Genomic DNA, 27,352 nt, shown 5'->3' on the forward strand with positions numbered 1-27,352 from the left:
GAGATAAGTGATTGGAAAATGGTATGTCATGGTCAGCGAATCCAGGGGCTCAATTTTTACCGTTTTGACTATGCTTTATGCGGATTGACATAATTGCCCCTCCTTTGGTTTTCTTTTTTCTTGGTGTGTGTGGGGAGTGGCCGAGTGGGGACTATTAATAGTTTAATATTATATAATCAAAATAAAATACATTAAATTTATGTGATTTTGACTTTGTTTCTTTTGGGATTGTTGTAAGTCGGTCTTGTAGACATGTATGTATCTATAAAAATATATATATATTATTATAGCATAAAATAGGTGAAATTTAATGAATGTAAAATATAAATATAAAAAATTAAAAAAATCGGCAATTTTATTTACCGTGCAGCTTGATTTATTCGTAAATTAGTTAGCCTTAGCTCGATCTTCTTCCTACAAACGCACAAGAACAAAACATTTGCAAGCTGAAGATAAACGTTTTAAAGAGTATTCAGCGTAAAAAAACACACAAACACAGTTACGGACAATGTCCAACAAATAATATAAAAAAATAGTTTCCAAAGACTTTATGAATCATATTAATTATAGTGTCGCTCCCTGCTTTGAATAAACGTAACTAATTCAAATCAATTGAAGTCATTGTAGCTCAATGTAATAAGTGGAAGGTCAATAATTCTTGGGTGCTTTTGGAAACACATGATTCGGTCTACCTTAATCAATGTAAATTTTTGTGTGCTTTGTTTTCAGACAGAACTCTAATTTAATTAACTTGTAGGGACAAGTGGTAATTCAAATAAATTTAGATGTTGCTTCCTTCGTTTCTAAATATTTGTCGTTTTTTTTTATTTTTGCACGAATATTAAGAAATTCGACACGTATGTCTTGATTTTAAGAAGAATACATAAAAAAGACTAAACTAACTTTTATCATTTGATGATTTGTAAGAGAGAACTAATGATTATAGTTGAATTGATAGGGTTAAAATAGGAAACCATTTATTTAATACGGTATTTGAAATATAAAACAAAAATATTTTTAAGAAGAAACAAATATTATGGAACAAATGGAGTAACATGTTGTCATCAATTGATCTTAAATAATAAGATGTTTGAGCAGATTAAACGATCATAAATAATAAGATGTTAACATATTATGGAACAAATGAAATAAGAGAATTTGTTCAAAATCAGGATAATTACAAATTTTATTCATTAAGTTTGTATAGATTTCACATTTGGTCCCTCATGTTTATAAAAAACCATATTTGGTCCCTCATGTCCATAAAAAACCACATTTGATCTCTCATGTTTCAATAATCTAACACTTTGGTTATTTCCATCAATTTATCGGTTAGTTCGTTAGTTAATGCAGTCATGGAACATGCTTGGTTCCATTAGTACCGACGACAAATTTATGGAAAAGACTAAAATTATTGAATTTTTAAAATATTAGAGACCAAATGAGTATTCTTTTGAACATAGAAAATTATATATAAAATCAGTACAAACTCGATGGATGAAAAATGTATTTTTTCCTAAAAAATCTATCATGACAAATGTACGGTCGACACATGAAGAAATCGATTGACCAAATACTATTTGACTTAAGTGCACAATTCATGTCAAGAACAAGACATTATCTTCCTAAACATGGGGGTCCATAAGGTTTACTAAACAAGCATGTCGCCTTCATTATTAGTCTAATCAAAATAATTGAAATCCTATTTCAATTTCTGTTCACCTAATTAACTATATATATTGATAGCGAAATGACATATATGTAACCAATACTGTGCTTATTGAATCATCGATACTAACAATAATTAAGTTGTGACACGAATTTCTAAAACTATCCCCTAAACACACATACACATGAGTGTGTGTGATTAAAATGTTTAATATTATGTTAATAAAAAAAGGATGTTAAATTATTAATTAGTGAAAATCAAAGTTCAATGATGGAGCACGTTGCCTCCGGTTTTATCTATCCTACACCCGGTGAAGGTTACACCGGGTGATTTTTCACCGTTTATCTACACACACCAATGTGGGTGTGTGTGTTTGTGTGTATATTAATGGTAAAGATCTACCCGGTGTATTTCACCCGGTGTAGGATCTCAAAAGCCCGTTGCCTCCCGGCCCAGCAGTAAACTTTAAAAACAATTTAACCCCAAAAGGACAGACCCCATCCAAATTAATTGACTGATTTATCAAAAAAAAATAATTGACTGATAAATTAAATTCTGCATGCACGTGATACCCGCTCGTGCCACCCCCCTTTCCAAACACATAAATAAAAAAATTAAATTATTTATTTAATTTTTTTATCTGACCTGTTGATATTATCCTGATTATGGGCCACGTCTCAGATCTGGACCCTTTTCTTTTGCTTTGACGTTGTTCTTAATTTAATTCTATCAAAAAAAAAAAATTGTAATTTTTTATAGAGTTTATATTTATTTAATTTTTTTTTTGAGTAATTTAAATATTTAATCCTTGAGGTAATTTATGAAATGATTTAATTATTATGGTCGAAGAAATAAATATCTGAGTTTGTCATAATTAAAAAGGAGGAAATGAAGCTTTGTGAGTGGGTGTCCTTTTTAAAGACAATAATAAATGTAAACCCATGTTCAATGATTCTCTTATATGTTTGGCAATAATATCTTGATTTTCGTGATAACAATATTTAAAAAAAAAAATGGTCTGCAACTAATTAAATTAGCCTAACAAATATCTTATTATTATTATTTTAAATAAATAAACTTACAAATCTTTATTGGCGCCTAACATTATTGTAAGTTGTAACCCTAAGCAGTGGCTGCCAAGTGTCAGATTATCATACAGTGTACGTACAAGATATTTTGATGCAAGAGCTAAATTATTATATTTTATTATTAAATACTTATGGGGTGCAATAATAATAATAATAATTTAATTATATTATTTATGGGAAAGTTGAAGCAGGTCAGGGCCTGGGTTTGGGCGGTTCAAAAATTGGGCATGCATGTGACTTTGTAGTATACAACGAACACTTGTTCACAAATTTGTGGTTGTCTCTATTTTTTAGGCCCAATAATTTAGGTCATGTCTAATTGTCTATAATATAATTATGGGTTAAATACAATTTATACCCCTAAGGTATACTCTATGTAAGACTTACCCTCTTAACGTATTATTTGTAACACTCACCTTCTTAAGTATAATTTAATTTGTATTTTAAATTTTAATACATTATAGTTTTCTCTTTTATTGAAATGAATAACTAAAAGATAATTAAATTATACAACTAAAATTATCTAGTGAAAAGTGCAATATTTTAAATTTTAAAAATATTATCTTGCGTTGGGTACATGTTTAATAAATAACATCTAATTGTTGTTGGACCAATTAATCGAATATATTCATATCGATAAATTTTAAGAAATCAATACATAACAAATAGTAATCTTAAGAATTTAAATTTATTTTAATTCATTAATTTCTTAAATTACTTTTTTCATTCACTATTTAGAGTGTATACAATATATATTACTTATTAATTAATTTCCAATAAATTAATCTACAATATATATTACTTTTTAATTAATTTCCAATAAAATTAATTTCAGCTACTTTTCAATTTTATATGATCCGATAATTATTAGATTATCGAATTCCAATTTCAAAGTTTTGATATTTTTTTTCAAGGGCGAATGGCAAATAGGCCCATCACATGAAACTTAAATGCACATTGGTCCACAAAAAAAAAACAGTCTTTCAAATATACCCATCCCCATGTCTTTAGTCCAAAATATCCTCCATAATATAATTTTTATCAATTCCATCCATTATGCTCTAACTTCCTTAATATTACACATTGACCTCGAATTTAAACAAATATATTACATTAACCCCCAAAATAATAATTTTTTGAAAAAAAATTTTTTTTTTCTGAATTTTTTTTCCGGCCAGATTCCGGCGTTGACTTTTTTTTTTTTTTAAATTTGTTTATTCTGAAATTTTTTTCCGGTCGGTCAACCACCGTGACCGCCGGTCTCCGGCGTTGATTTTTTTTTTCTTTTTTCGAATTTTTTTTTCTTAGAAAAAAATATTTTAATTAATATTATTGTCTTGGCTACTAGATTACTGTCTCATACAGTAATATTACTGTTTGGGACAGTAATAATATGCATATTATTTTCCCGAACAGTAATATTATGAATATTACTGTCTGAGACAGTTAAATTACTGTTGGAGACAGTAATTAAGCAGCAAAGACAGTAATATTAATTAAAATAATCTTTTTTAAGAAAAAAAATTCAAAAAAAGAGTCAATTAACAGTTAAATTACTGTCTCCGACAGTTAAATAACTGCTGGAGACATTAATTTAGCAGCCAAGACAGTAATATTAATTAAAAATATTTTTTTTAAGAAACAAAAGTCAATTAACAGTTAAATCACTGTCTCCGACAGTTAAATAACTGCTGGAGACAGTAATTTAGCAACGAATACAATAATATTAATTAAAATATTAAAAAAATGTGAATTAACAGTTAAATTACTGTCTCCGACAGTTAAATAACTGTCGGAGACAGTAATTTAGCAGCCAAGACACTAATTTTAATTAAAATATTTTTGAAGAAAAAAAAAGAGTCAATTAACAGTTAAATTACTGTCTCCGACAGTTAAATAATTGCTAGAGACAGTACTTTAGCAGCCAAGATAGTAATATTAATTAAAATATTTTTTTAAGAAAAAACAAAATTATATATATATATATATATATATATATATATATATATATATATATATAAAGGCAACGTCGGAGACCCGGCGGTCAACGGCGGATGACCTAAGGAAAAAAAAAGTTTTCAAAAAAAAAAAAAAAAGAAAAATCAACCCCGGAGACCGGCGGTCTCCGGTGGTGGCGGGTCAAAATTGAATTAGGATTAAAATTGGTTAATTGGTGAAACTGGGCTAAATTGAGGGGTAAATCATGAAATTGAAGTTGAATTGGGTTTCAATGAATTGAGGGTAATTTTGGTATATATAAAATGATTTTCCTTATTTGCAAATAAATTTGAATGGGTTGGATTTATTTGAAAGACAAAAAAATTAGATGTCCATCTTTTAATTAAGTGGCCTTGTCATGGGCCTGTTTGCCATTTGCCCATTTTTCAATTGGACAGTAAAACAACATCGTGTTAGCCATTTCATTTGATTGTTTGTATTTTTTTTTTTAAATTAAAACAAAATGCACAATTTTGGGCAAAACTCGACTTTCCACCGCATCCTAATTTTACGGTTCAATCGGCCGAACCGGGCAAGACAAGAAAACGGTTCGCCGTTCAACGGGCCGATCCGACCAGTTCCAAAACGTTGCTTTTCTGGAATTGACAAATATACCGAAATCATTTGGTTTCTTATGTGATATCGTTTTGAGCTAGCCCACTAAATTACAAATCCAGCCCATAGTATGATATATCATATGAACTATCTATCGTCATTTAAATTTATTAAAGAAGTCATTCATTTAAAAGAATATGTAAGGTTAGATAATATGTACGTTTAATTTCAATTAAATTTAAAATTCCTCAATAACAATAAATTAATATTATATTTGAAAATTTGAACCCTATAATAGTAAATTACGCCCATTTCGGAGGTAAGGTCAAATTAAAAAAAAAAAAAAAACCTCATGTTTGGATAATTACAGTTACCCTAATTTATGAATCTTCTTACACGTGCATTCTTACCGTGTCAAATTTATTAGAATCTTATAGTAGAATAGTCTCCAGTTTGTACCCGTTTTCACATTTTGAAACAAAATGATTATAAAATGTCTCTCGACTTGAGCATACCAATCGTTGCGCATCAAAAAATCAATTTTACACGAAACAAGTACAAATTAGAGAATATTTCACCGTATCTAGAAGATTCTGTTGAATTTGAGATCGTAAAAGTCGACATGTAAAAAGATTCACACTTGAGTGGATAATTGTAATTACTCAAACATAATTTTTTTTTCTTCATAATTTGACCGTAATTTACCCATATTTTTTTTAGAAGGGAACACCGCACACACATAAAAAAAGAAAAAAAAAATTCATAAAAAAGCCAAAAAGAAGTAGAGTAAATATATAAGTATTAATTATAAAATCAAAATGAAAATAAATAAATAAATAAATAAATAAATATATATATATATATATATATATATATATATATATATATATATATATATATATATATATATATATATAAATAATAGAGTGAAAATAAAAAGACCAGCTCATTTTGTGTATCCATATACCGAACGATAAAGACGGGTGTATTGGTCACTGCTATTTTGTTCAGAATCACCCCCAAATTCCCACTCCTCCGAATTCCACATAAGAAAAGCTCCAATCTTTCCCCGTCAATTTGATTTCAACCTAGATCTTTTCGCCCTTTTGCTTTAATTTTCTTGTGGGTCAGTTGAATTACTCGATTTGTGCAGAATTACTGTCTCAAAGATTCAATCTTTGGGAAATTGAAAAAAAAAACAGGAAAAATGAAATCTGGAAAGAGTCATAACGAAGAGGAAGAGGAGGAGGAAGAAGATTTCAGTACGAGGAAAGACGCCACATCATCCGCCAACAATTCCAAAGGTATATATACATACACTTGTTTTCGTCTCTATAATTCTAATTACATATCGTCTGAAACCTAGTACCTATTTTTTTTTCTGTTTAATTTTTTTGTTGGGGGCTGCCGCCTGTGTTTTCTGGGGGAAGCGCAATAGTTTGGATTTTTGAATTTGAGAATCTGATCGTTTCAATTTTATTATTAGATGGGAAGAACAGTGACAGAGCTAATGCTATTAGGTCGAAACACTCGGTCACCGAGCAGCGGCGGAGGAGCAAAATCAACGAGAGGTGAATATTTTTTTCATAATATATTTAATTGATGTGGATGTGTGTGAAGTATTTGAATTTGAATTTTCCAATATCTTGAATGTGTTTCTTCAATTAATTTCGTTCGGTGTAAATGTATGTGTTTCATATAGGTTTTTCGTTTTGTGTTATTTACTGCCGAATTGCTTATGGAATCAACTTCTATTCAAATTTTACTGATTTCTTTATGTATTATTAGAATTAGTCATTTAGAGAAGAGTGTAAGGCTAGTGTTATGTTCGATTGGTTTCGTATAGGAGTATCGCCTGCGTTAAAATGATAATGAAGAGTTGTAGTTATTCGTTAATCGCCTTACGATATGGTTGAATCGTGATTTTGGTTTGCTTCTGCCGATTGTTTTGATGGCCTATCTCATTATATTATCCGGGGAGTCTGTTAAAACTGAAATGTTAAATGTCGTTTGGATATTACTAATACCGTTTGGATTTCTAACGTGATTTTGACCCTTTCCTAATCTGGTTTTGGCACAATTCAAAACACAGATAATGGAGTCCTTTGAGTTAGCTTTCTAATCCAACTTGAATTTGCTAGATTATATGTCGGGTGAAATAGTTATGCACGAATGAGTTATATTTTAAATTTTAGACAACTCAAAACATCAAAGTTGTGGGTGGTGTTTATTGATTCATGCATATCTTTCTCGCGCGGCATCTAATCTTGGTGATTCAAGTTGGATTATAAAGCTAACTCGAAGAACTACAGATTCCTTGTTTTAAGTTTCGCCAATTCCAGGCTCGAATATTGTCAAAATCACATTTGAAGTCAAAACGGTATATTTTAAAACTGAAACGACATTTATCACATCCTGATGGAAAATGTATGCAACTTCTTGTTTTGCTATGTAATTAATTGACTTTTCCATTATAACCAGTTAATTTTAAAGAACCTATTCACGAAATTCTCGGGTAACAAGTTTAGCAATTAAATTTTTTTGATGTTATTTTTCTTCTTTTTTTTGTATGCCTCAGATTTCAGATATTGAGAGAACTGATACCGAACGTTGATCAGAAGAGAGACACCGCATCTTTTCTATTAGAGGTATATATATATATATATATATATATATATATATATATATATATATATATATATATATATATATATATATATATATAATGTAGTGTGGTGACTTGGAGTTTCTTCGTAAAACATTCGTTTCCCTAACTATTGATATCTCGATGCAGGTGATTCAGTATGTACAATTTTTACAGGAGAAGGTACAAAAGTACGAGGGGTCGTATCAACCTTGGAGTTCAGAGCCCACAAAGCTGATGCCATGGGTAAATAAGTACTTTCACCCGAATTTCTAGCATCTACTTTCTTGATTCTCGCTGGTGATCGATTTTTATTTATTTCATTAGTACTGTAGAAGGTGAACACGTTTTACTGGAATTGTAACTGATAAAATATGATCTCCTTTCGATTGATTTGTAGAGAAACAGTCACTGGCGTGTACAAGGTTTTGGCGGCCAGCCACAAACGGTAAAGAACGGTGCGGGTCCCGCGTCTGCGTTTCCCGTCAGATTTGATGAAAATAATGTTTCTGCGGTCCCCGCGACCTTGCAGCGGGACCCTCCTATCGAAACAGATCAGGTTAGAGATCCGAATGCAAATGATGGTGCATATGTCCATACGTTATTACAAGTGCCGCCGCCGCCTTCGGATGCGCAGTCGACGGAATATCCTAGCGGCTCAGATGCTTTGAGCGGCCCGGATGAGCTGGCAATCGAAGGGGGAACAATCAGCATCTCGAGTGTTTACTCTCAAGGGTTAGTAGTTTCTTACACTCAACCAGGGGTGGAAATTGCAACGTGATTTCCGAATTCCGATCCGTATATCCCGGTTTTTTTTTTTTTTTTTTTTGGAACAGAATTAGAATATATACCCATTCGATTTGAATTTCCAAAAATTCCAAAATACCCCTCCCCCGAAAATTGCACTTCAAATATCAATGGTATTATGTATTTTATATTATAGTAGACTAAAAAAATCGGAAATTCCGAATTCCTTGGATTCCGATCTGTAAATTTCCAATTTTCGAACAAGCTTTCGCATTCCAATTTCCGAAATTCCGGTTTCCAAATTTTCGGATTTTTCCTAAACAAAATCGGGATTAGTTTTTCACTTGTGAAGAAAATGGAGTTTTTCTACGGTTCTGAATTCAGATCTGATATGTTCGATTTCCATCCCTACACGCCGCTCGTAGAATCAGCCATGTTTATACAACTTTCATCCAGCTCCGTTGATTGTCATGCACATCTTTTTTATTAAGAAAAATGATGTATTTCGTCTCTTCTTTATTTCATTCATAAATCACTTTTGAAACTATTTTTTTAAGTGTGGATATGAATTAATTATGAAAATAATGACCAGGTTATTGAATTCATTAACACAAGCACTCGAGAGCACGGGCGTGGATCTTTCTCAGGCCAGCATTTCTGTCCAGATTAATCTCGGTAAACGAGCAAATACGGGACCCACTCCAGGGATATCAATTGATAAGGTTTGTGTACTAAACTGCCCTTTTCGTCTATTCTTTATATTTCTCTCGTAATTTATTTTTCCCATCGTTATAGGATCACGGCATTCCTATCCCTTCCGGAACCTTCCAAAATGCAAGTAATGGTGAAAACCTAGACCAAGCTCAAAAAAGGCGAAAGATTTAATTTATACGGATCGGGCTAAGTATTTGATCGTTGTATATGTGGTATTCTCTCGATTTTTTTTTTGGTTCTTAATATTTTTCGAGTTTATGTAAGTTTTCGTATAGAATGGCTTGCTTCGACACATGCATGTTAGGTACATACTAGTTGTGTTTTACGGAGGTTGTTGAAATTTAGCGATTGTCTTACGAGAAATCTGAAGTCAATTTTTTATTTTTTTTATTTTTTACTTTTCCAAATTTGATGAAATCGAACCGAAACCGAAAAACCGAAACCGCATTTAACTACTGACTTGACTCATTATATTGCTTTTGAAGGTACATACTAGAAATAAATAAATAAAAGTATATATGAAATTTATATATATCTACTGACTCAAAAAACCCAAACTGTTATTACAACAGCAGATATGCACAAAATGTAACAATAAATATAACAAGAAAAAAAAAAAATCCAAACTGTAATTACAAGATTAAACACTCTTGTGGATTAGACCAGAAATAGTCCTCTTCTTTCGGTTTTTCGGGCATGACTCTTCGTCTTACCGGATTTCCGTATCGATTTGCGTGAGCTTTCTTAACTCCAGCTTCGAATTCTCGCCAGTTTAAATCTTTTCTGTATTTGTCGATGAGATTCACTAGTGCCTTTTGATTCGGTTGTATTGTTTTCTTGAATCCCAAGTACCTGGAACAACATTAAAATCTTTGTCACGTTTTTGTCCGGTAGCCGAAATTTTTTCGTTTCGAGTTCTCGAAAATGTTGAAAGAAAATAAAATAAAATTACCGTCTGTGCCCTTCAACGAGTGTCGCCATGTTTCCCCCGTAAGTGGGGAAAAATATGTCACTCTCTAATGAAACCATGTAGTCAATTGCTGCCATTTGTGATGAGTAGTTCTTGAAGGGCAAAAGCTCATATGGTGGCAATAATTTCTCCTTCTTCACCTTTTTTTTTAATATAAATAATTAGTGAAAAAAAGTTAGCAAAATAAGTAAATAAAATTAAAATAAATAAAGGGTTCTCAATTTTTTTTATTTAAATATACTAACCAAATTTGGATATGCTGCTCTGAGAGATGCTAATCTTTTTTCGCCACCGTAAATATTGCCAGCTGCGATATAAATCTGCGTTTCTCGATCGACGCCCAGTGCTTTGAGTGTAAGTGCCGTTTCTTCGGGTGTCATTGGACATAAGCCTTGTAGTCTTGTTGAGGTTGAATTTATGTTTTTTTTCTTCCACCATGGGACTGAGTATCTATTATCATAATAAAAAAAATCATTAAATTTTCGATATTGCGAAATAATTTAGAGTAATAAAATTAAAAAAAGAAAATCGAAAAAAATGTCGACCTTAGTGCTTGCAGGTCATTTGCTTCTTCATCGCTGCAGCCTTCGTTGCAACCGGTGTAGGCTAACATATCCTTTTCGTAACGAAGGTGCAGGACTAGGAAATCGCCTTTGTCGCGTAAAATCTTCACGATTCTGTTGCCGATTTTCTCGATCGGAGATGTGAATTTTAGGGCGTTGTAGTTTGCCTTGCAACGAAGCTTTTGCATATCAATAGGGCCGTTATTCGCAAGCCTGTTGTCGGTTTTCTCGAAGTGCAAAATCTTGTTCTTCTTGAGTCTTTCTGGTGCAATCTGTATCGGGATCAAGAAAATCATAAACCCGATTAGCATTAATTAATTAAATTATCGGTATTATGTTAATTACGTGCGTAATTAAACGAACCTGATCAGTGTAATAAGATATGTCGGACCAACTTCTCGGTGGCATCGAGAGATGTTTTTCCATCTCCAATTGTATTTGTATCTGTTGCATTTCTGGAGGAATCTCTTTTACGATCTCGATTTCGTCTCTCAGCGAGTTGATGAAATGATCGACATCGAATATATCTTCGAATTTACTGCAGCATTACGAAATGAAGTATACGTTGATTTTTTTTTTCGAAAAAAAAAAGGGGAAGTTGGATTATTTATTAGGTTATTAAATTACCTCGGATCTTGCCAGAGAGATGTATTATCAAGTTGAGGAACAACTAGAGTTGCATTCATGTATCTTGCAATAGCCACCATGTCACAAATCTGCATAAATATTCATAATTAGAAAACTTTAAAGCATCTCGAAATTTATACGAAAAAATTAAATAAATTAATAATAACGTAAAATCTTACCCCCGAACGCATTTGATTTAATCCTCCGTTCGATGAAACGATTAAGTATCCATTGCTGTAGTATTGTCCTAGAAGGAGGTGAAATTTAATTTAGATTTTTATTGATGCTAAATATATTGAGAAAATATAATACGAGAAATAAAAACATTAAGATAGATTTTGTAGGAAGTTAATTATATTAATAAATTCTACAACTCATTATTAATTCTTGTTACAATATGCTAAATGTATTTAAAAAACTTAATATTGTTCAACTTAATTTTTAAAATAAGATCTAACAGCTTATTAAATGTAGGAGCTTATAAGATGTTTTAAATAATTTTAAACGTACAATTTATCAGATGCAGGAACTCTTAATCCACATCTTATTTAGCTTGTGGACACACAATTCAATAATTTAATTAAATTTTAATTATTCACATAACTGAATTGCCAGATACTTATATTAACATTGAATAAAATATTTAGCAAAAAAAATCAAATTTGTTAATTCCAATAACAAATTAATTTTCTGCCAAGAAACCTTCAGAATTATCTTTAAAAAAAATTCATGTACAACAAAACCTCGATAAATTAATATATTTTTACGGTCCCGACTCGAGAACAACGTGCTAACTTGATATTTCAATGAATTAATATTTCGCAAAATTAATAGATTTGGCTGCTATCAACTGTAATAATTTAATAACTGTACATACAAAACCATGAAACAAGAAATTTGAAAAATTTAAATATTCATGCAGAGGAAAACACAAGGAAAAAATAATTAAGAAGCTAAGCGAATTAATAATAAAAACTCACTTAAAGGAGTTGCAAGCGGCGCGTCGGCATAGAACCGCCGGGAGTGGGATACGTGTACCAACAGAACACAGAAAACCCAGATCACCGCCACCGCCAGGGCAGTCTGTGCCACCATTGCAAAGTGAGGGTTGGGTTTCCGAGCTCGACCGCCGCCCATCGTTGCCGATTGCCTCAGCAGTTTTTCGTTCTTGAAATCCATGTGTTAGTTTTTTTTTTATTTATTTCCTGCTTCAATAGATGTATGTATTTATCAAAACCTATTTTCCTGGTATTTATAAACATGCAGTATGTAACCTACGAATTCAACCTGAACTCAAAGTATATATATATACATATATGCAGTTGTTTGTTTTTGAAGTGTTTAAGGTTGTTTAAGGTTGTCTGGTGTACGTAAAAGTATTATTGAACTAGGATACCTCTTTGCGTAATTTACTACGATTCATTCTTCAACTCACGATCAAAATCGTAAATCATGATATTTGTATTAAAAATCCACGTCCTTTAGAACTTATGTAAAAAATATTTGTTTATTAAATATATCCATAGTGCTTGACAAAATAAAATCCAATATTTGAGAAAGCTTGTATATATATTTATTTCAACAAAACTTTTAACATAATAAATAAAAAAAAGGGAAAAATAGAGTTTTCATCCCTTAATTTTGCACATATTTTAAATCACAAAAAACAAATTTGATCCTTTATGTTTAAAAAAAATCCAACACTTTTAGTCATTCTTGTCAATTTTTTGTTAGTGCTAACGGAATCAAGCATGTGCCCGTGACTGCTTTTGCTAACGAACTAACAGTAAATTGACGAAAATAACAAAAATGTTAAAATATTGAAACATGAGGGACCAAATGTGTTTTTTGTGAACATGTGTATCAAATGTGCATATGGTGCAAACTTGAGGGTGCAAAGTGAAATTAAGCCAATAAAAAATTCAATATGAAAGAGTAGCATGTCATACACTGCCATAGTCATTGGCTCATTGATGTTAATATTAAAAATTTCCATTAAATCAACAAATTAAATGTGCATATACTAAACTCAGAAAATACAAAGAATTGACTAAAATAAATATATAAAAAAAGAAGAAGAAAAAAATTGGAGCAAAATTTATTTTCTAATTATACTTGAAATTATTTTTGCAGGTCCTGAGTTGGGGCCATAACTTTGATTAAAAAAGCATAATCAAAGGCTGTTTCACGACAACGAGCAAAACGACCACCTTCACGAAAATGCCCTCCCGTTATATTCGTCTGCAGTATTACTTCGCACGAACACCTTTCACACGCACTATCTCTAATCTTGGCCACCCATTTTGCAGCTTCCCAAACACCAACGCTGCGGATTTGAAAAAAAAAAAGAAGCAACACTTCGTAAAATCACATATAATGCGTCGGATTAAGTCAACTCCTTATTGACTAACTAATTCTTTAGTCAGTAAATTGTTCGGTTCTAGTTCCTTATGCTACATTTAATTGCAATAAAAAAAAAAAAAGAATCAATCAATTACCGGGAATCGTTAAACGAGGCTGACACAAGCATCGAAGGACAACAAACTCCGTGAGGTATATTATCATAAGGCGAGTAGCTGCGAATGTATTTAAAGAAGTCCCGATTTTGAGGGTTTCCAAATTCCTCATAATCCAAAGTAGTGAGGGGTAAACTGGGATCCAGTAGCGTGGTTAACACGTCTAAGAAAGGAACCTATCGTGAAAAGACAAAGACGCCCTCAGTCCAACCACACGTATTTTTATCCGCCGAGAAGTAAAAAAACAAAAAAAAACAAGGGCTTTTTAGAAATTTATGCATACCTTCAAAACGGCAGCGCGGAATAATTCTGGATACATGTTGACTGCGGACCCCACAAGAAGACCACCAGCACTGACACCGTGAGCACCCAACCGGTATTTATGGATAAGCCCCTCGTTAATTAGATATTTACCGCACGAGACAAAATCATGTATGGAGTTTAATTTGTTCAATCCACTCCCGGATTTATGCCAACTAGGATCGGCACCAGCACCACCCCTGAGCAAAGAAAATATTGTACTGACATATTTTGTTCGGAAATGAATGGCACTAATGTAAATTTCATTAAACTTATGGATCAGGCCTCGTTTGGTTACCGTTATTAAGTTCGACTGACTAAATAGAAATAGTAGGATTTAGTAGCATATTTGATTGACAAGATTCAAACTAATTGAAGCCCGCAATTAACTGCTTCTATCCAATAAAATTAGTAGCTACCCTAACTCTGCGATTAATTTTGTCGGTCGTGACTAAATACGAAAAGGACGATTTTGTCCATAAACACTATAAATTAGGATATGATTAGTATAATTAAATTAGGGATATTACTTGAAAATAATTTAATACCAGATATTAACAATTTTAATACTAAATCCAATACAATTAACCGAACATCTTACTAGCTAAATAATTAGTTAGTTAGCAGGGAAATCCGATATATCTAAAGCAAACGAGAAAAGACAAAACAAACATAAAAACCAAATAGATGATCCAACAAAACAATACCAGCTAATTTTTTTCTAGATAATTGAAAATTCAAGAAAATAAAAAAACGAGACGACTTGAAAAAAATAAAAATATACCTGACATCAGCAAATGCGAAAACCCAACCCCGATCAAGTAAGCTCAAACGATCCGAACACCAGCTTTTATCCAAAGTTTCACCATAGGCACCGTATCCATGCAGAAGACCCGGGGATTGACCCTTTGTATACGCACTTCGAGAAAAAAGAACAGTCAACGGTATTTTAACACCATCGTGTGAAACCACTTCCTTCTCTTCACAAACGTATTTCTCCGAGAAATCCTTCCATACTGAACTTCCATTATCCGGAACATTTGTTTCCTTTTCGTGTGTCATTTCTAGAAGCTTCTTATTGTCCTTGTCGTGATTTAGTTCGTCTGTTGAAATGTTTCTCACATCTTCTTGCTGAACAATGGAGAACGTTCTCCTCGACATGTCGTAGTCAACAATTAGATCAGGTGTCTGCATAAAACCAGTCCATAATTCAAGTGATTTACAATATATATATATGTGTATATATAGGGTTAATTTCACTTGGACCCCTATTAAATAGTGAAGTTACAGACCCCTCCCTTCTTAGTTAAAAAAATGCTCAAACCTCCCCTGTTACATGGTTCTTCTTACCATGTCTCACGGGATGTGTGAAATGACATTTTTACCCTCATTTTAATATTTTTTTTTATATGAGGAGGTGAATGTAATATCATGAGATTTCTAGGGGAGGTAAGTGAAATTACCCCTATATATATATAATATAATATATAAAATATTAAGGACTAATGATTAGCATAGTATTATCAAGAATCAAAATTTGTAAGGGGTATTTAATTTGAAAATATTACCACGGGCGAAGAGAGTACAGCACGGTATACAGTGCTTCCGAAGTCGTGATTTGAACCTGGAGTGACTGTGCACATGTTTGAAGGCAGAGGAAAATACCATGGATTGAAATCGTCTATCTCCATTTCTCTCTGTACGAACACCAAACATCAAATTCAACAATTTGTATTTTCTAACAAAAATAAATAATTATATTTCACAAATCTGTAACACACGAACGGACGAGAAAAAAAAATGTTTGTACCTCAGGATCAAAATCAATAGGCATGTCGATCGAACATATTGAAGGGGAACCCTCTTTGTTAACGAAAAGAATCAAGTGTCCGTTAAAAATATCCATATCTTCCAAGCAGATACCGTCACCCGCCATAATTATATTCTACCAAATAAAAAAAAATATAAAAAAACAGATAGAATTATCCGATATTCATAACTATAGTACGAGGTCAATATTCATAAATAAACACAGTAGAACCTCGATAAATTAATACTCGATAAATTAATAACCTCGCTTAAATAATAGTTTTTTCCGGTCCCGATTCGGTAAAAACCTACTACATTATTAGTTCGATAATTTAATATTTCGCTAAATTAATAGAATTTTGCTAGTCCCGACTGTATTAATTTATAGAGGTTTAACTGTATTAACTACCTTCAAATTAGCCGACTGAGCATCGTCATCTCTGCATGCGGCTAAATAATAACCGTCACCCGAGAAATTCTTACCTTCACTTGTGGGAGCATTTGTAAGAACATAAAAAAAACCCGAGTGATGCTCTAGAAAGTACTGTACCCCAGATACACGTTTGCAAAATCTTTGTAGCTCGGATTGTGGATTGGTTGCATTCAAGACATAAACCTGCAGAAATTAGCAACGAAAACGGATAAACTAAACCAGCAAAAAATCACCTTTCGAGAATTTCACACTAAGACAAAGAATCGAAACAGCAAAAGTTCGTTCCTCAGATGTAGTCCTTGAATTAGAATTCACTGTTACAAACTTCCCATCTTTCGTACTTGTAATATCTAAGCAGTAGCGAGTATCGTTTTCCGTAAGTATGACGTCATCATTTCCAGAATGCGCTCCCACCTCAGTGCGCATTAGCCTGATATCAATTTACAGTTAAACACCTCTATAAATTAATACAGTCGGGACCAGAGAAATTCTATTAATTTAGCGAATTATTAAATTATCGAGTTAACAATTTAACACGTTTTTCACCAAATCGGGACCGGGAGAAACTATTATTTAATCAAGGGTATTAATTCTATATATATATATATATATATATATATATATATATATATATATATATATATATATATATATATATATATATATATATATGTATACATGCATATTGTTCTAAGAGAACAGAACATTCTGGATATAACGAAATAATAAAAAACGCGAATAGTTATAGAATTTACCTGTGAGGGCGTTGGTTTTGGTCGCATAGTGTATAGAAGAGAGTACAGCTGTCGTGGGCCCAAGCCAAACTCACGACGCCCTCAGCTCGGGGTGAACTAATAGAGTTATTTCGAAGGTCCTTTATTTGAAGCTGAAATTGTTCGTTTCCTTTAGTGTCGAGTGTGTACGCAAGAAAATTGTGGTCCGGCGACACTCTGCATGTACCGACGTGTACATATCCTATATAAAAATGTATATATTCGGCAATTGTTTAGTGCATTATTTATTCAAAGAAACCTCTGTATGTAATGTAACAAAACTTGCCGTTTTTTTCTGCAATTTCATTCCAGTTGAGCAAAACTTGCTCCGCGCGGAATCCTCCTTTGAAAGAGGCGAAAACGGTGCTTAACCAGTTTTTGTTTTCGGATGCAGATTTCCTACATAGAACAGGATATTCCTTCCCCTCTGGAATGCATTGGTAATACAACCTATTAATTGCAATATGTCAAAGAACAATAAACCGCATTATCACTCCATAAGTCCTTCCATTTAAAATAAGGGTAAATTACAAAACCCCCCCTGAACTTAGGCTAAATAATGAAAAACACCCCCATCTATTTCTAATTACCAAAAACCCCCTGAGGTTTGTTACCGTCTTACACCAACCCTTCCAGTGTGACTTTTCACGGATTTTTTTTTTATTTCAAGGAATAGACTTTACACAATTTCAGATATTTTCTTTTATTCCTCACCTATTTAACTGAAGGTATTAATAGACCGTACACATTTATTTTTTGTTAAAAAACTCGATCAACAGTTAATCAAAGGGGGATTTTAGTCATTACGGATAGATGGGGCTTTTTTCGTTATTTAGCCTAAGTTCAGGGGAGTTTTCGTAATTTACCCATAAAAGAAAGCTGCATTCTACATATGTCATCGGCATATACTACAAGGTGTTTGTCAATTTGTCCCTTCCAACAATTCAACGATACATTGAAAGTTTCGGCTCAATTAAAAAACCATGTCGAACATGCACAATTACAGAAGATCGTTTCTACCCAATCGAAACACAGCAAGCACATAAAATTAAGTAAAATTCAAATCACAAATTACGAACCAGGGGCCCCAACGTTCGGGAGGGGTGGTGATGTTCGAGGGCATTTTGGAAACCATCTCAGAGTAAAGGATCCTCTGCATTTCATCGGTGTCTCGCATAAATGCATCGGCGTACGAGTTTTCTGCATCGACGTAGCTGATGAAATCCGGGTCGGTGACGTCGGACATCCAACGGTACGGGTCTTGCCACGTGGCGCCGTGAGCGGTTGCCGTGAAAGGAACCTTCTTGGCCGCTGGCGGAGGAAGGTGGGGGGTTGTCGTCGGGGTAGAGTGGAGGTGTTTGGTTTTTCTGCAGAGGGTGGAGAAGAGCGCGGGGGAGGGCAGTTTGGGGAATAAGTGGGAAGTGATGAATGCGAGGGGTTTTTTGGTTGACGCCCTCCAGAGGAGGAGTCCGGCCGCCATGACGACGGCGGTGGACCGGCGGTGGTGGTGGGAAATGGTCGGAATGTTTTTAGACTGTTGTGAGTGTACGGAGCGGGTACTCAAAATAAGTCACAGATGATTTAAAGCCCACTTAGAAAAGTTTGTGAGTTTGACTTTTGGGTTGAATTTCAGGCCCAATTTGATTATCAAGATTTATTTCAAGAATAATTTTAATTTAATTATATGTAAATATAATTTACTTATAAATTGATGTTATTTCATTTCTCTTTGATCAGCTTGCTTGAATTTCTACTGTGTTTGAGTTAGAGGTATTGATGTTTATATTAGCACGGACACTTCAACGTCTTAACATTTTTGCATTTCGGACACGTTTCGTGCTAGACACTTGTCGGACACCTTTATGTGTCATTTTGTAATTTTACAAAAGTTAGAAACATGTCTGAATTTTAAATTTTCAAATATTTTTGTTGCTTCCCTAATTATTTATATGATTTTTAGTGATCAACTGCAAATTCATAAGTGACAGTAAAATTTATTTAGAATATGCTTGTATAAAAGTATATAAAAAGAATTTATATATAAATAACAACTTATATATGTTAGTATATTTATAAATATACCCCTACAACTTTAGTATTTACACATTTCCCCCAAACTCCCGCATCCCCATTCTTGGAATATGCGGTTTTTCTATTTCTATGTATCACCGTTTCTGTATCGGTGTTGCACAGATATTAGTATAGAAAATTAGATTAGGGGGGGCAATGTCTTTGGTAGGCATGAAATAAATTGCAGTGTTCAAAATGTTGACCCGAGGGTCGATGTGGCAGCAGCACTACCAAAGTGATACATTGCAATTTGCATCCCCCAATTGTACGGACACTTTGAACTACTCTACTACCACCCCACTTATTTCCAAATATTCTAAATTAATCTCTAACGTTGGAATTAATTATTGTTAACTAGGTTTTTTTCTTATTGTCAGTGGAATGAATATATATGTATACATGCATATATCTATTTTACAGAAATCTAGATGATCGATCAGCACACCATCTATATATGTAATTTTCTTTTCTATTTATGAATTGTTGGGTTGTACTTGATTGAATATTGCATAACTTCTTACAATATCAAGAAAATCGAATTAACTATTACTGATAGGTGTCAAGCACTCAGCTTAAGACTCAACTCGCCTCACTCAACTCAGATACTGACTGAATCACCCCCAATCACCCAGGTCTGACTCACCAGCTCAGGACACAATTATAGAAGAATGACTACTTTAAGCAGAGGAAAATAACTACTATGTGTGTTAACGCCTCACTCTCTCTCTCTCTCTCTAGACTCTAATTAATAGAAAAATAGATGAGATGGACGGACATGATTGACTACCCAAGATGTGCGATCAAGATAAAATTGTCCATAAGTGATTGAACTGACACCAAAATTGTGCCGCCTCCAATGGATTGGGAATTCGGCCGATTCCCGAAATGAATAAATCATTTGGCCCTACTCCTCACATGAACAAACGTTGGTTCAATGCCACATCAAATATTTTGAATTTTGAAGTAATTTGCATTTTGCCCTAAAAAAATAGTTTATGATATATTCAAAATTAGCAATGCTTAGCATTATAGTGCATTAACCACATGCAAACGTGACCACCAATTTTTTTTTTTTAACTCGAGTTGTGGACAGATTCTTTTCACACTTGGGTTTGAGATACCCTTTGATTGCATCAATAAAATAATAATAATTAAATAGTAATAACTTAAAGAAGAAAAAAATTAAAAAAAAATTGGGCATGTAATTTAACAAAGTGAAAAATAATTCCTTGATCATCACAGCAGAATATAGGGTATTTTGCTGGATAACTGTAACAGAAAAAGGTACACAAGAAGACACATTCCTCATTTCCTTCCCTAATTAATTAGCTGAAAAACAAACTATACTTATGAAAACAACAAAAAAAAAAACAAAAGGAAAACTACGAAAAAAGTTTGGTTTAATTTGTTTCGTTACGTTACATGCAAAATTTCGTTAACACAAACCCCCCAAGTATTAAGGGAGAAATGGGACATGCTTGTTGTGTATAGGGCGTCGCTTTCGGACCCAATTATAATCCATAGTAAAATATTCCGATTTGTTGGAGCTTTCTTCTTCGACCCGTTCTCTCGATCTCCCTTTTTCTGCTGCGACAATCGTATTTTCTTCGTATTCGTGTTGTTTGGTAACTGAACATGCCCACACATAAAACTTAGTGTCAGAGAAAAAATAATATATATTAATTAAGATAATCCAAGAATTAACCTAATGCAACTCCATGGAATATTATATTAATTAATGGATTATATTTCTTGTTTGGATTTTCCTGCTTGTATATATAACCTTATGGATTCTTGATCATATTTTTCGCTTAGGCTTCGAATAATATAATATATGATGATCATATATATCATGTATCCATTCGTGAAGTTATGATAATGTAAAATGAAAAGTGTATGACAATGCTAAAGAATATTCTGTATATATAACCTGATGAGGGGTCGTCTATGAATTTCTTGTGCGACGACATCGAATCTTTGGCAGTGTATAAATTCTTCACCTGCAATAATCAGCACATATATGATATATATATATATATATACACACTTCCAAAGTCCGAATATCAGGTGAGAAAAAAACTAATTATGTCGGCCGCAGCAAAAATTCGAGAAATGGAGGATGTTATATATATATATATATATATATATATATATATATATATATATATATATATATATATATATATATATATATATATATATATATATATAGAAAGAAAGATACATATAAAAAATACGTACAGTTTCCTCTTCATTGAGTTTGAGCTTCCTTGGCAGTGAAGGTAGATTAGTAAACTTGGCATGATCATGAACTGCATATACATAATTTGCCACAAGAATTAAAATTCTCATATGATAATTAATACTACTATATATAAACACAAACTCAACATATATATACATTATATATATTTATACACACACATGAAAAATGCACACAACATATTGTTCATTAGTTAATTACCTTTTAGATGAAGGGATTTTTGGAGATTGGGTTGATCGGAAGCACAGGGTGCAAACAGAAACGAGGTAGCGACGAAAAGTGCAGCCATTAGGGTTAACAATTCCATAGCTATAGCAAGATTGGATTTTTGCACAAGAAAATTATATATGTATTTTTTGCTTGTTTGCACTTGGGATATAATATATGTATATATAGATCAAGAAATGGAATATTATAAGGACCACAATGCAAATGCAGAGAAATAAAAAGAGGGGTAATTAAGTAAGTAAAGCACACAGACAAGAAAGATATTCAAGAACATACACAAAGCACAATATTCAGAGTTTCGAAACTAAGTACACAGAAACCCTTATTTTATAATTCACTTTTTAGGAACCTTCACACAATTTGGGTTCATTTTATTATTTTCTTTTGTCACCTTGTTATACCTTGTTAGGACCAATTTGCCCCTAGGTTTGTTGACAAAATACACCTCTCTTTTTTCGATGTCAAGTAACACTCGTCGTTTTTTACTAATTTACAGTTTAACCACCTAAAACTGAATCGACCCGTATTACATAGTTTGATTCATAGGTCGGTTAATGATCAATTGTTCACCGACCCGTCACACGAGTCGAATATTAAACTTAAGTGCATTTCAAATAGTTTCAATGAGAGATTTGTTGAGATTGAATCTTACAAACATTGATTTAAATTCAAATTTCAGAAATTCAAACAGACAAGGTATTAAAATTAATAAATTCGTAGAAGCCCAAATTAGGTGTATAAAATATTGGGCCTTCGTTTTCGAAAAGCCCAAATGGCATAAAAGAAATAATAATGCTCAATTGGGTAAAAACAAAAACCAATAGATTTATCATCAATCAATGAATTAAGGAATAAATCGAAAGTTCAGACACACTGCACTTGTTCCATATTGCATCTGAAGCAGGTTGTAAGAATATAGACACGTATACTTACAAAATACTTTCACTATAATAATAAAATATAACCTACTCCATAACAATAAAGCATTCATCAGAATCTACAGCAAAGAAGCCCTGATCTCCACCCCTTGTGCTTTCGAAAATGTCTCCTGTCCGCTTTCGCCATTCTCACCGGGCTGCTATTCCATTCCGATTGTAATCTGCAAAACCGAAAAACAAAAAAAAATAAAAACAATAAATAAGGGACGAGTTATTTAAATTGGGAAACAAAAAGGGCTAGGATGAAACGAAGTTTTATTACATAGGGAAAGCAAAAGATCTTCCACTTGCTGCACTGCCATCGGATCTTAGCGACAAACTCCCGGAATACGCTATTGGCCCAGAATACGTAACAAGGCTTGCTGCAGCGAAACTCGTCTCTCCCTCTTCATATTTCATTTGTCTTGAAATAATAGCAGAACTGCCTTCGTTTTGTTCCAAATTTTTTTCGTTTTCATCTTCCCGATCTTTGCTGCTGCTAACACAGTCGATATTATTGCTGGTTACAGAAGAACTGTCGACAGAATCTTGTGGTTTCATATTTTCAGTTACGGTGGAGTCGAAATTGAAAGTAATGGTTCCACTTTCTACTTCACTGTTGTACAACACGCTGCTACTAGCTTCAACATCTTCCTCCGCCCCTTCTGCTTCTGCTGATGATGATGTGGCAGCAGAACTACGAGAAGCTGCTTTTTCGTCAAGAATCTGTCGAGCACAAAATAGCAATCTATATCAACTTCAACAATCAAGAAAAGCATCACTACATACTATACGAGTAATGGTGTAGAAAGCATATATATATTTAGTGACACTAAACCTGATCGGGCGGTTGTGTAACTACTCCCCCTTCGCCATCTAAAGGGTAGAGAAACGATCTGAGAGAATTTCGAGTCACAAGTTCTTGAACCGGAGGTTTTATACCCACAAGAGAGTCATCTTCTTGATTATCCGTAATTTCACTTGTCTGCACCGATTTTGCTGGATCGCAATCCTTCTTAGCAGTATCCTCATCAAATGAGGTGTCTGAGGGAGATTTGCCATCGTTTTCTTCTTTGGTCCCACATTGATTAGCTTCAGTAATAGTAATCTCGGAGTGATTGCTGTTAGTAGGCTGGTGAAATAACCCGTCGGATTTATCATCCTTACAACTTTCGGTAATTTTGTCCTTATTATCAGGCCTCCCTTCATCAACACATATATCCTTCACAATTTGATAATCAATCTCCTTGCAGAAAACCTCGAACTCTGGCATTCCACATTCCAACACATTTTTATCGGTAAACAAATTTGCATCCGTTGTTTGAGACAAACCCGAAGCACTATTACATGGAGGACTAGAATCTTGTGATTCATTTCCATTACAAGGCATATTTTCATGCCCCAGATTTTGTCTCTCTTTGTCTTTATCACACGTGTTGGAAGATAATGAATCCAAATCCTTATCAGAGCCGCTTAGATGATCGATCAAGAGTACATCTTCAACTTCCTTTTTTGGAGAATCTACGGTTCCACTTTCACTATCCTCGGAGATGTCGTCCATAACTTTATGGTGCCAACACTCATCTCTATCTTTTGTCTCTAGAAGATTGGCATCCATTTTTGAATCATTTAACTCGTATATTTCTTTACTTCCGAAGGTCGGAGGATCAATCTCTTTCACAAACCCGTTAGAATCATAAAACCTTGCATTCTGATTTTCCTTCATAGTCATGTTTCGTTCACCAGGATCAAATACACTGCCATTGCATTCAAAAGGTTTCAGAGCGCATTTAACAACTTAATTGCATGGAAAAGTTTGTAAAGCTTCAAATTATTTTAGTTAATCAATCAACGCAACCATGGTACTATCAGTTACAACTAAGGTTTGTCGAATGAATGAAGACGGAGCAAAGACAATCAGGCGAACACCGATAGCATTTAACACAACCAAAAGACGGAATTACCAGTTTTCATGCTTCACTTGGGATAGTTGTGAATCGAACATCCACTAGGCAGGTATAAATTTAAACCAAGTGGCCTATCAGAACAAGAAAGAAACAAGTTAATAATTACAAAACACTGCACTCGAATCGTAATACACGAGCTTGAGATGAACTAAATAACATGAAAGAAGTTAAGTCTACACAAACAAACCACCACTACTTAAAATGTTTGTAACAGAGATACTGGACCGAAGAAAAAGATATCCCGAAAAAATACGATAAGGAACAACCGAAGAATTATATTCCATACAAATGAAAAAGAACAGATCTGCCAAACATGAAAACATTGGAATGAAATAATGAACCATCTTTATTCTCATTAAAAAGAAATTATTGAGCTGGATCCAGTTCATAAAAACCACGATCCTAGACCTCACATGCCACTGATAATGCTTACATGTTTGTAAAGTGCATGATTGCAAAAACAAAGTAAAACCATTATCTAAAACAAGTAGGTATTTGCTGGCGAAATCTGCACGAAAAGCAAAGATCTCGGTCCAATTCATCAAATCAAGAACAATTAATTGCAGATTTCACAAATAATAAATGCTTTCTTGCTCTTGATTGCTCTTCCAGCTGAATCCATTACTCTCCATTTACATTCGACTCATTTTGGAATAAAAAATCGAAGATGGGGAAATAAAATCCTCGAAACGGATCACATTACTTTTTCGTATGTAAAAGATCAACTTAAGAGATAATTCAAATATAGCTGTATAACTCTACCAATAAATACAGATGAATACACACAAAACAACCTTGTTTCTTTTGTTTGGGCATAATCAGTAAATTAATCTTCGGAATTTTCTCAATTTGTCTAAAGCAAAAGAAAGAGGACAAGATAAAAGCCACCACCATTCAAACATCCAAACAAGCCTTTAGCAGTTAAAAGTATAATCACTTTTCTTTTAAGCTATGGATTTCTTGCTCCAAAGTCAAAACACTCTGCCCACTACATCATTCGACACTCTCCCACCTTTCAGATCTAATCCTATCGTTGTAATTAACACACTTTCAACCTCTAAATAAACTTGATTCAAAATATAATACGATTAAATGTTTGATTTTATCTGCTCCCAAACAAAATTAGTTAATTAAAAAAAGAAGAAGGAAGCTAAATACCTTTTATGCCCGTTGGATTGGATCAACCTGCTGCAAATTTCCCCTTTTCACTGCACCATTTGAGAAAGACGATCTTCAATTATTTAAAAATCAGAAAAGGGGAAAGCTGAAATTAATTGAGGAAAAATCGAAAGAACAAAAGACCAGCCTAAGATCTAATTGAAATACTTCACACACTAATTTTCTACAAAATTGCATACGGCTATTATACGCATATACATCTGTAAATAGTAAATACCTTTTTCTAGAGAGAGAAACAACCTCAGTTCTCTGCTTCAGCTCCGTTGAGATATAGAGAGAGAGAGAACAAACAAAAAATTAAGAAAAATTGGGAACGAAATCTCAGCAGGCTAAACGACACATCAATCAATAGCGGCGATTGACTTGATTTTACACATTCAGACAACAAATATACGGATAATAGACCTATAGATACAGACAAATACACATCCTCTGCCAGAAAAGAGAGAGAGAGAGAGAGAGAGAGAGAGAGATTCGTAGAGAGAGAAAGAGGAGCGGTTTTTGTAGCTATGCGTTGTACGTTATCTTCACCTGCTTTAAAAAAAAACACTCTCTCACTCTTAAAAAAAAACAAAAAAAAACCTATATAGTCAACTTCTTCCTTTCTCTCTCTACATATACATACAGTTTGTGTGTACGTAAATGTGGGTGTGGTGATTATAAATGGAGAGGCGGAGACGGTTCGGAATGCATTAATTATTTCTCTCAACATTTTTTCAGAAAAAATGTTTTTTTTTTACATTGTGTCCAAAACGGTGGCGTTTTGAACTGCTTTTTTGGAACTGTGATTAGTTATACAATGTAGATCCCAAGATTGATAGAAAGTAGAATAATTGGGTAAATTGTTTATTGGGTTTGTGGGGAAAAGTCTGACAATGGAATCACTTATTTTGTAATATTAAAATATTAATAAAAGCCAAAAGAAAATTAAATTTATTTATATTTCTATTTTTTTTTTCCTTTGGAGGGGTGACAATTGGAGGTCAAAAAGGTAGTTTTGGGTTTATTGTAGCACAATATTTTATATATTCATGCACAAAAAATACATTATATTTATGCATTAGCAAATACATTTTTTTTTGTGTGACAATAAATAAATTTTGGGGTAATTGTGGTATTTATAAAAAATTAAGCCTAAGTAAAAAGTCCACAAAATGTTGTGTAGAGTTGGTGGGAGTTTGTTTGGACTCTGACAAAAAACTATTTCATGACAAACAAATTATACATTCAGGTGGACTTTGTACTTACCTTTATTCACATTTATTTTATTTTTTTTGTCCCTTTATATGTTTTTATTTTTATTTTTATATTTATTTGAGTAA

The 27,352-nt window shown here is 33.1% G+C and overlaps 4 protein-coding genes and 1 pseudogene across 5 annotated transcripts; 1 reads left to right on the forward strand and 4 right to left on the reverse strand.

The window, feature by feature from the left end:
- The first annotated feature begins 6,233 nt into the window (after positions 1-6,233).
- Positions 6,234-9,796, forward strand: BIM2 (BES1-interacting Myc-like protein 2). The gene is made up of 7 exons (XM_012992295.2): positions 6,234-6,614; positions 6,797-6,881; positions 7,889-7,958; positions 8,105-8,200; positions 8,355-8,689; positions 9,294-9,423; positions 9,497-9,796. The coding sequence occupies exons 1-7, from the start codon at positions 6,518-6,520 to the stop codon at positions 9,584-9,586; spliced, it is 903 nt and encodes a 300-aa protein (XP_012847749.1). The 5' UTR covers positions 6,234-6,517; the 3' UTR covers positions 9,587-9,796.
- Positions 9,797-10,899: 1,103 nt separating this feature from the next.
- LOC105967443 (rhamnogalacturonan I rhamnosyltransferase 1 pseudogene) lies at positions 10,900-11,517 on the reverse strand (annotated as a pseudogene). The gene is made up of 2 exons (XR_016035137.1): positions 11,312-11,517; positions 10,900-11,220 (listed from the first exon to the last, which is right to left on the reverse strand). The product of XR_016035137.1 is annotated as a rhamnogalacturonan I rhamnosyltransferase 1 pseudogene (transcript).
- Positions 11,518-13,545: 2,028 nt separating this feature from the next.
- LOC105967669 (Prolyl oligopeptidase family protein) lies at positions 13,546-19,001 on the reverse strand. Its single transcript, XM_088826523.1, is given in 10 exon segments — positions 13,546-13,901; positions 14,074-14,267; positions 14,375-14,591; positions 15,176-15,579; positions 15,960-16,088; positions 16,202-16,336; positions 16,610-17,063; positions 17,389-17,608; positions 17,693-17,856; positions 18,486-19,001. Coding segments are annotated over 10 exon segments (2,523 nt in total). The 5' UTR covers positions 18,887-19,001; the 3' UTR covers positions 13,546-13,696.
- A 1,680-nt stretch (positions 19,002-20,681) lies between these two features.
- On the reverse strand, positions 20,682-22,164 carry LOC148766600 (uncharacterized). Its single transcript, XM_088826724.1, has 4 exons — positions 21,941-22,164; positions 21,718-21,788; positions 21,407-21,476; positions 20,682-21,105 (listed from the first exon to the last, which is right to left on the reverse strand). Exons 1-4 carry the CDS (start codon positions 22,044-22,046, stop codon positions 20,933-20,935), a joined length of 420 nt encoding a protein of 139 aa, XP_088682850.1. The 5' UTR covers positions 22,047-22,164; the 3' UTR covers positions 20,682-20,932.
- Positions 22,165-22,772: 608 nt separating this feature from the next.
- Positions 22,773-26,737, reverse strand: LOC105967645 (18S pre-ribosomal assembly protein gar2-like protein). Its single transcript, XM_088826407.1, has 6 exons — positions 26,248-26,737; positions 26,010-26,059; positions 24,849-24,922; positions 23,723-24,641; positions 23,168-23,610; positions 22,773-23,066 (listed from the first exon to the last, which is right to left on the reverse strand). Exons 3-6 carry the CDS (start codon positions 24,887-24,889, stop codon positions 22,958-22,960), a joined length of 1,512 nt encoding a protein of 503 aa, XP_088682533.1. The 5' UTR covers positions 24,890-24,922; positions 26,010-26,059; positions 26,248-26,737; the 3' UTR covers positions 22,773-22,957.
- Between the last annotated feature and the right edge of the window lie 615 nt (positions 26,738-27,352).

The sequence above is a fragment of the Erythranthe guttata genome, chromosome 12 (genome assembly GCF_056151865.1).
Source record: "Erythranthe guttata isolate IM_541 chromosome 12, IM_541, whole genome shotgun sequence".
In the NCBI taxonomy this organism is placed as follows: domain Eukaryota; kingdom Viridiplantae; phylum Streptophyta; class Magnoliopsida; order Lamiales; family Phrymaceae; genus Erythranthe; species Erythranthe guttata.

Coding starts and splice junctions, on each gene's coding strand:
- BIM2 (XM_012992295.2), top strand. CDS start 6,518: ATGAAATCTGGAAAGAGTCATAACGAAGAGGAAGAGGAGGAGGAAGAA. Junction 6,615..6,796: donor ATCCGCCAACAATTCCAAAG/GTATATATACAT, acceptor TTTTATTATTAG/ATGGGAAGAACAGTGACAGA. Junction 9,424..9,496: donor CAGGGATATCAATTGATAAG/GTTTGTGTACTA, acceptor CCATCGTTATAG/GATCACGGCATTCCTATCCC.
- LOC148766600 (XM_088826724.1), bottom strand. CDS start 22,046: ATGGAATTGTTAACCCTAATGGCTGCACTTTTCGTCGCTACCTCGTTT. Junction 21,477..21,717: donor AACTCAATGAAGAGGAAACT/GTACGTATTTTT, acceptor TGATTATTGCAG/GTGAAGAATTTATACACTGC. Junction 21,106..21,406: donor CATAGACGACCCCTCATCAG/GTTATATATACA, acceptor GGGCATGTTCAG/TTACCAAACAACACGAATAC.
- LOC105967645 (XM_088826407.1), bottom strand. CDS start 24,889: ATGTTCGATTCACAACTATCCCAAGTGAAGCATGAAAACTG. Junction 24,642..24,848: donor CAAGTGAAGCATGAAAACTG/GTAATTCCGTCT, acceptor ATGCAATGGCAG/TGTATTTGATCCTGGTGAAC. Junction 23,067..23,167: donor AGATCTTTTGCTTTCCCTAT/GTAATAAAACTT, acceptor TCGGTTTTGCAG/ATTACAATCGGAATGGAATA.